General features: G+C 45.2%; 1 protein-coding gene across 1 annotated transcript in view; it reads left to right on the top strand.

Annotated features, from left to right (window-relative positions):
* Window positions 1-733: 733 nt before the first annotated feature.
* Window positions 734-9,544, top strand: part of ITGB5 (integrin subunit beta 5) — a 106,471-nt gene continuing 97,660 nt past the window's right edge. Inside the window, exon 1 of the mRNA XM_084807587.1 lies at window positions 734-1,379. Coding sequence (XP_084663713.1) covers window positions 1,298-1,379 — 82 coding nt within the window. The 5' untranslated portion in view covers window positions 734-1,297. The remainder of the gene's footprint in view (window positions 1,380-9,544) is intronic.

Genomic DNA, 9,544 nt, shown 5'->3' with positions numbered 1-9,544 from the left:
ACACAGGGCTAGCCCAGGACATTTGGCTGCATGAGGCAATATACAAGATGGTGCCCCTTCTGCATACTGAAGCCACCTGGACTGGCAATCGATTTTACTTCAACACTGGTGACAGGACAATGTCCTATACCACAACTGAAGGCAGCAGGCTAGTTTAGTGAGCGCAGAGCAGGCTGTGGGGCACACACCTCTGTCCCCGCCAAGAGGGGAAGGGGTAAGGATTTCAAAATGGGATTTTCCCCATTTTTCTGTCCCCGCTTCAGCATCTGCCACCTAAGGCAGTTGCCTCACTCTGCTTAATGGTAGGGCTGGCCCTGTGCGCACAACGGACTCTCATCAAGTAAGTGTTTTACCGCCCAATAACTTCTCAGAAGAAAGGGTGGCCGAGTTCGATGAGGCATGCTCCTGAGTCCGTGTGCACAGCTAGGCCAGTGTGCTTAGTCAGAAGTAAATCTCACTGCTCAAACGGGGACTGCCAAATACGTTTGCGGAGGGTTACTATTTAGGGCTGCCACCCCCCAAGCACATTTATTACGGGGAAAGTGCCAAATTGCATCGACTTCGCTTTGATCTGGCACCCCTTCGCCAAAACAGAGGGGCGTTCCCTAATCCAAACAGGGTCGGAGCGAGACAGATGCCGACTGGGGTACAGAGAGTTAATAATCCCTGGACGCCGATTGGGCAGGCTGGGAGGAGATTTACCATTCAGATCCTGGCTCGGAAGAAAGTTGTTGGTCTTGGAAGAGAGAGAGAGCGAGAGAAGGAAGGCGACGGCGCGCCTTCCAGGAAGGGGGGGGGGGGCAAGAGGGAGAAAGACGCACGCAACCATTAACCAGGCGCATCCACGCAGGGGCAGATGCTGGAAAGATTACTAAGCCAGGGCCTTGGCGATCTCCACGTCTGAGCAGGCGCTCCGACCGTCACGCAACTTTGGAGTCCCTGGAGAGCACCGAGGAGACGATCGTCCGACAGGGACGCTGCTATGGACGGGGCTGCTGCGGTGTAAGAAGATCCCGCGTCTTTTCTCTGAGGTCTCTCTCTTCTCTCGCTCTTCCCGCTCTTGCCTCAGTTGCTCTGGCCGCAGCAGGAATGCGCAGGGTCGCTCCTGATCCAGCTGCCAAGGCGACCTGTGCTTCCAGCCGCTCCAGCGGTGGCCTTTCCTAAAGGCGACCGCGCTGCTCTAAGAACGGCGCCGCGCTCCCTTCCTCCTCCGGAGCCGCGCAAAAGAGTTTAGGGGACTCCTTTTATTCCCCTTCCCCCCCCACACACACACACGTCTCGAGCTGCGGTGGTCGTCATGTCCCGGGGGAGAGGGCTCCTGCCTTACCCCGCCGCTGCCTACCTCTGCATCCTCTCCTCCTTTTTCCACGGTGTTAGAGGTAAGTGGATTCCTTCAAAAACAACCGTATTTCCCTGGAATCGTATTTGAAAACAACATGTTTGGGTGGGGGGTCGGGGGAGGCCGGTAAAAGTTGTGTGCGGACCGTATGAAATTTCGTGGTAGACCTCCGCCTTAAAACTTGATATACTCCAGCCAGAGGGAATCTGTTACTGAATTAATAAGAGGTGTGATAAGTGAAAGCAGTGACTAACGGAATAAGCAAAAGTAATTCATGGCTAGTATATTTGAGTGTGTGAATTTTTATGCCCCCCCCCCCGATTCTAGCAGTACCTAGAAAAACCCATGTAAAAACACAAAAAATTGCAGCAGCAGAGCAGCAACAAGCACACATGTCAATAAGTAGGTGGGTAAGTTTTCTGTACAGTACTGGAAATCGTTACCGCTTAGTCAAAGTACACCCCATCTCGACTCATTCCCAACCTCTTGGACTCTTGGGATGGATGCAAAATATCAAAGGTACAGTCATTGAGCTGAATTAAGCATGTGTGCAGTCCATCCAGTTGTTCAGCTTGTTGTCCTCCAGACATGTGTTGGACTACAACTCCCCAACATCCCCCAGCCACATCTGGAGGGCACCAGGCTGGGGAAGGCTGCAGTATGCTTGCTTATTTGGAAGTACTTAAAACTTCTCAAAATTTGGGGAACCGACCATTGTTTCTTGCTTTGAAGACCCTGGGGGATTGGAAATGGGCGAGTGGCCAAATGGATTAGGTTTGCCAAGTGTCTTGGGCAATCACTTGTCAAAATAAAGGCTGCAGAAATGGAAGCCAAAGGGTATTGGTAGTGCCACATCAAGAATGCAGGTACCAAATTTTTAATATTGATGCAGGATATGCTCCTGGAGTATATTCCTAAATGTTTATCCTACCTAGACGATCTCTGCAAAAAAGAAAGTTATAAAATATTATTATATGCAATTAGTTCATATATATGAAGTCTTACAGAAAACACTTGGTTTCTTTGCAATCGATTAATCCACTTCTTACAAAGACTATTTCAGAAAAGCAGCCACTAAAGATGGGTCATCCTACAGCACAAGAGAGGCCTTCGTGGTGGGTTTTTCCATCTGAACCAAGGAAAAGTGTATGCTGTAGAGGTGTTTATAGCATTAGAGCTGGCTGTCCTTATAAGAAGACCTTTGGTGAAGGTAGGGATTTAGCCTCATAGCTAGTCACTTCCCATGTTACTTTACTGAAACAGTGTTTATAAAAGATATATATATATATATATATATATGGGAAGGGGCTTAGAAATGGCCAGAGATGCACAGGCTTGTAATTTGTGAATAGTCTGGGGTGAGCACCAAGGCAGCTCTCTGAAATTAGGTGCATATCAGCCATGTTTGGCTATTTGTTCCGTAAACAGACCAGTTCCATAAAAAAGCTTCTAATTCTGTGCCCCCTCCTTCCCACCTCCCCCAGTTGGCACTGGGGCAAGTTAGAAATGATTGTGGGTGTTTAATGCTGCTGCTTAGGTTCCATGTTGTGAATTGGCCAGAGAGCTTCAGCTATTGGGTGGTATAAAAATTTAATAAATAAAAAAAATAAAAAAAAGTTCTTACTGCTCAGATATGACTGCTCCTGTTCAGAAGAGGTTGTGCAGAAAAAAACTTCAGGGTACTGTTTCCCAGTGTCTCCTGCCTCTGACTTTTCTCCTCTAGTAGCAGCAGTATTGAGTTGCTGACTGCATGCTAGACTGCAGGCACAAGGCCAATGAGAAGTTGCAGTGATGCCACTCTGCCTGGTCTGCTGTCCCAACTAAGCCTGAGCAAGCTGAGATCTGACTTTTCATGTCTCATCTTGAAACATTTACATAATTTAGCATTTTAATGACTCAGTACATTACATGATTTTTAAAACGCCCATTTGCACCCCTGTCAAAGTTTAATCCAGGGCAAATGCTCCTGTCTCCCCATGCCAGTTACACTATGAACAGAGGCACCTGTCACTGCCCGTCTTCCAGGCATGTCTCTGTATAGGTTTTCAGAGTATAGGTAGGGTAAGACAGTGGCATGGTGAGAAGTGCTGCTTAACAGGTAAGCATATGCAGCAAATATTACAGTAAGGCTGCAACTTTGTGCACACTTACCTGGGAGTAAATCCCACTGAACTTGTTGGGTTGCACATTTATGAGATACGACACACTAAGACACTGATCTTACAAGATAATTCTAGGGGCTCTTTCATTGCCCAAAGTTAGTTTCATTTCTGATCAAGCTATAGAAACATTTGTTGGTTTATTTTGTTTGTGAGTTAAGTGTTGTTTAGAGGTGCCTGGTTGTTTATGGCAACTGAACTGATCCAAAGGACATCATAAGAGCCAGACGTGTTGTTACAGTAGAATCCAAACAAACCACCAGAGAATGTTTAAACTGCAGTGCAGTTAAATTTCTGGGGCCAGAAACAATCCCAATCAGGAGGAAAAAATGGTTAAGGAAAAGTATATCTGTGGAAAAGATTCACCATTTTTTTGCTGACTGTCTCTCCACTTCCTTAGAAAAGAACACAGTCCATATTTCACAACATGGGAAATGTTGTAACTTATTGTCTGCCTTGTCATCCTATTGATTTTAGTGGGAAAAGAACGTATACTTAGAAGTGCTGGCTAAAGTTCTGCTTGACTTGGGATGTTGTTATATCTATTAGCAAATTAACCTCCCCCCTCCCTGAGATATGGATAAGTATAATTAGCAGGGGAGGGACTGCTTGATAGGGGCAGTAGATCTTACAGGCAGTAGATCTGTGATTACCATAGGCTGTGGACTTGCAACAGGGGATGGGCCATTATGCTTTGCTGGTGTAATGTGACTGGTTGCTGTTTATAGATGCGATGCTGAGCTAGATGGGACCTGAAACACCTTGACTACCGTCTCTAAAACAGAGGTGGGCAACTAGTAGCCCTCCAGAGGTTTTCACCTACGATTTCAATCAGCCCTAACCAGTATGGCCAATGGTGAGGCATGATAGGAGTTGTAGGCCAAAATATCTGAAGGGCCACAAGTTGCCTGCCCCTGGTCTAAAACAAGCTGGTGTTAAAAGCTGAGATTCTACCAGCTAAATCAGTCACTATAATTCATTCCCTTACTTTTCAGAGGATCTTGACCAGCCTATGGCCTTCTGCTAGTGAACACTGCATCTTGACCATATTTCAAGATATTTCATATTTCAGTTTCATATTGGTGGAAACTAATGTTATCTGAGGTCTAAGTGTGGGCAATTCCCAGCCTTTATATTCACAAAGTCTGCTGTTGTGACATTAACAACAACAACAATCTTACCCACCCCAAAATAACTTTATTTAAAAACAAAATGCTCTGATTTCCTTCACCACTGCTACCCTATACCTTACGTTTATCCTTGGAACATCTGTGCACAGGAAACCTTTTAAATAGCCCATCACATATTTATTTTCCTTTAAAAGAGTCAGATCTTTGTCTGCCTGTGTACCAAGAATTATCAGTCAAAGAAACAATATCCTTTTGGGGAACCGTTTAATTTTTCCTTGGGGCAATTGCTGGTGATTGATCTAGATCCGGCAGGGTCTAACTTTGCCAAGGCTTCACTCTCCCTCTTCTGTCCACAAAGCTAAGTCTACATGATTTGCCCAATCTAATCCCTATTTCTAAGGCTTCAGAAGTAGTGGTGAAGAAGCATTTGAATAAGTTCTGCATTGACGCCATGCTGCCTGGGGGATTCTGAAAGCTGTAGTCCAACACACCTGGAAGGAACCGGGTTGGGGAAAGCTGCCATATTGTCATACATTGCCTAGTCTTAATCTGGATCATCAAATGCCTTGTCAGTGATATCATGACTATTCCAATAACCCACATTTACAAAGTTCTTGGCATGCATGTTTATCCCATGTCAGCTGGCTGCCCTTTTTATTTCCACCCACAGCCATATTCCTGGATGATATCCTAAAATGCAATGCAGGTGGTTTTGGCGTCCATCATTTGGAGTCCGATTGGAGTGTTTGCAACTTAAACTTTAAACTGAAGGGGAGCACAAAGTCTGCAAGGCATATCACAACCATTCAATGCCCACAATGGTGCCTCTTAAATGCTCTATCTGCCATGTGGGTGCCCCTTATTTGTGAAAGAATCCCATATAGCTGGGGGCTGGCCTGACCATCTAGATCCTTCCAGTGGAGTCCCCACTTCTCTCATACAGTGTGTGTGTGTGTCTCAGATGAGCCTAAGCTGGCCTACATTTCAGAATAGCACTTCTGTGGCTCACAAAACATACATAGCCAAAGGCCAGAAAAATACTTACCTCTGTTGTGATGAATTTATTTATTTATTTATTTATTTATTGCATTTATACCCCGCCTTTCTCCCTCTCGCAAGGAACTCAAGGCGGCTTACATTATCCTCCTCCTCACCGTTGTATCCTCACAACAACAACCCTGTGAGGTAGGTTGGGCTGAGAGTCTGTGACTGGCCCAAAGTCACCCAGTGAGCTTCCATGGCCAAGTGGGGACTAGAACCCGGATCTCCCGGCTCCCAGTCCGTCACTCTCACCACTACACTACATGAATGAATGAATGAATGAATGAATATATATATATATATATATATATATATATATCCATCTCCATATGAAAAGAACTGCGACTGGTGGCCATGACAACAACAGTGGAGTGATGTTGGAGTTGGTAATTCTTCTTGCACTTTCCTGCTTTGTAACCAATTTAGGTGAATATTTGTTCTTAGGTAGTCTTCTAAGACTTTTCATCCTAAATGGGCTGTGGGATGGATAGCTTGTATATGGAACATATATGGAATAGTTTTATTTAGGGAGGGAATCCTGTAACAAAAATCCCTCAGTTCTAAGTATACATAAACTTGATGGCTGTCGATGCTACAGTTTAGTCCTTTCTGTAAGCTTCAAAGAATATTTTCTCAAATACAGTGAAGTTGTAAACTGACTAAGCTTTGTATATAGTCCATGGAGTAATTTACCAAAGTGCTTCCTCAGCTTGCTTAGCTTGTGTGTGGAAGCTGAGTTGGAAGGATCACTTTGGCTGGCATTGAACAGAAGATACATCACCTGTCTGTCTGGATGCATATACTGGATCCTGTTAATTCCAGTTCTCATTTACAAAGGAGCGAGCTGTTCCTCATGGTTGTTCAAATGGAATACGTGAGCATGTGCGGGCAGTGTTCGCTCGAGGCTCAGAGCTAGCGTTCAGTTTGAGCTGAGGCTTGCAGCCTGATCCAATGCATGTCTGTTCAGAAATAAGCTCATCTACATGCAATGGGACTTAAGGAAAAGTGCATAGGACTGTAGCTCGAGTTCTAGGAAATGTTTTCCCTGCCTATTTCCAGTGTGAGTGGCGGTGCAGGCTAGAACCCTGCGCTCAGGCAGGACAGCCCCAATCATATGGCATAAACCTTTTCAGTGTTGCTGGGTGGGAGGCATGGCTAACCCCCGTTCCTTCTGCTGCTGTGGAGCTATCAGTTCTGTGTGGAAAGGGATGTGTGTATTCCATGGAACCGCCATTGAAGCAGTAGGGATGCTCTTTTATGTTTGTTCTGAGGAGCGTTTTAAAGTAGCATCACTTTAGAAAATGCATCTGCGTAACACTCCCTGTTCTTTTTATTTATTTTTTAATTCTGGGCTTTTTAAAAGCAGGACTGCAGTTGAGTGCTTTTGGTTCTGTGCTTATTGATTTCCCTCTGGGTGTTTACAAATCAACAAGCCACAGTATTTGCTGTACTAGCAGCCTGTAGCAATGACTAGAAAACTTTATAGGTGTTTTTAATATTTGTGTTCTTTATGAAAGGAGCTTCCATATATTGCTGTATGTATTTATTTAATACATTTCTTTACCTCCTTTCTACCAAGGCACCCAAGGTAGTTTACAGTTTTTAATTAAATAGTGAAATAAACAAACATTATTGAAAGAACAACCATGAAAAACCACCTCAAAGTCTCTTCTGCAGTGGATGGCATAAATAGTAGAGAATGAATCCACGACTGGATTTTCTGCTAATTCAGTAATATGTGAAATAAAATACTAGCACTAGATGGGCAGTTTGCTTATCGCTGAGTGCTGAAATCAAGACGTGGTATAAACCGGAATGCTGCTGCAAACTTGATACTTTAACTGCATACTTAAGAACATCACTTGCATATTAGTTCCACGAACATGCTGAATGCCAGGTTGCAATGATGGGCACATTGCCTGTATTGTGTTGCAATTGATCTTTAGTATTCTGAATTTTGGAAAGGTGGCCATCTTTGATTAAGATTCTGACTAAGCAACCTTAACAACAAGAAGAATTAGTTCATGTGAAGTGAACAACTATGTCACTTCATCACCTATATAGTCAAATTGAGGCGTGTGATTTTTCTTAGTCTTCATCTTGTTCATCTTCTGGCTCCTGAACTTTCACCATACCTTGCTACTATATTTCCAGACTGGCTTCCATGAATGCCAGCATTACAACTACAAGAGCTCTAACTGGGGCAGCTTCTCTCCTCCTGTCCATCTTAAATCTGGGTTGTGGGTTCTCAGAATACTGGCAAAAGTGCTTCTGCAGACTGGCTAACTTTGCTGTAGTAAAAATGTTAGATGAACGGAATTCTATTACTGAAATTATAATTGCAGTAGAGGAAAATGTAGGAAATGAGCAGGAAATGTAACAAATAATTACTCCAAAGTCCTCATTTTTATCACAGTTACTATTGTTTCTGTAGCGCTTAAAAGCTGAGCATTGTACAAAAGTTAAAAAGTGATAAAACTCTGCCCACAAGCTCAAAATGTTATATAGACAGGCAATAAGGAAGAGAGGGAGAAATAAACACAAAGAACTTTGGGCCAGGGTGGGAGGGAGATAAACCAAAGGAAAGAGGCCAGTGGATCATAACTTGGCAAGGATATTTCAAAAAGATGAAAATAAGTTAGGAGGGCTGGGTGAAAAATGTTCAGACTAAATAGAACAGGGTTTGGAGTTCACCTGAGACCATTTCAGCTGCCTCTTGAATATAGAAAATAAGGTTGGACATCGTAAGCCCTTGCATCTTATTTAATTGTTGCCCAGTGGCCATTGCGACTAATTTTCTTGTCAGCCAGTCTTGGCCACTGGGCTACTGCTTCCTGCACCATAGCAGAAGATCAAGCCAGGTGGCCCAACAAACATTGTCCATGGCTGAAAGTAACATAATCTAGGTGTGCTGGCCAGTAGCCACAAAGGCGGGACCCAAGAGTAGCACCACAGAGGCCCGATGATGGGTGTGGAGAGGTGACACAACTGGTGCAAGGCATAAGAGACCTCAACGAAGCAGAGAAGGAAGGAGGGATTCTGCCATGTGGCCTGGACAAGCAAGGTGGAAGAACACTATCTGGCAGGATCGTGAGGCAGATGGGATGGAAGAGGGCTTCGGCCATTGGACGGTATCGAAATACAGTAAATAATAAAGGAAGGAAGGGCGAGCCAGGCCTTGCAGGCCAAAATAGCTCAACACCGGCACAGTATGGAAAGGTGGGCCTCTGCTTGAGGATTGTAGACATTGTGGCTGCAGGGTCTGGGAAGCCTTCCCGTGAAAGAACCACCCTTCCCTGGGACAAGAGAGGAACAGAGGGAGGCCGAGCTCAGTGTTGCAACCAGAACCGAATGACCTCTCCAGGGAGTGCCAAGATCCTAAGGGTTCCTTTTACCCCACAACTGGGTGCACCATGGTTTCCCTGCCAGGCCTGAAAGACTGTGGCTGGGTTCGCATGTCGTCATGATGGTTTTTAAGCTACTCACAGTAGTTTATAATCTACTATGTCCCCCCCCCCGCCCGATCGGACAAATAAGCTACTGTGCGTAGCTTCTTTTCCCCGCCTTCACCCCTCCTCCCTCTACTGTCCTTCTGCTTGGCCGGGATGGTATCCCAGCTTCCTTTGCGTTGGAAACCAAATCCGGCATCCCCTGCACCGCTGCTACGTCACCTGCATCTCTCCGATTGGCCTGTCTTGTGCTAGGGGCATATTCTTCTGTCTCCTATCTCTGCCAGATCCCTGCCATTATCAGTGTATTGCTGATGGTTAGCCACTTTTCTGCTGCCCCCGCCGCCCCACCCAACCAGTGGCATCCTGATCCTCGAGGTGTTCGTTGCTGCTCCTGTTCACTCCTCCCCACTGCTGCTGCCTGCT

Source organism: Heloderma suspectum, chromosome 1, assembly GCF_057233095.1.
Source record: "Heloderma suspectum isolate Gila_16-S chromosome 1, 16-S_ref, whole genome shotgun sequence".
In the NCBI taxonomy this organism is placed as follows: domain Eukaryota; kingdom Metazoa; phylum Chordata; class Lepidosauria; order Squamata; family Helodermatidae; genus Heloderma; species Heloderma suspectum.
Note: the sequence above shows the minus strand (reverse complement) of the source record. Positions and strands in the feature narration are given on the sequence as shown.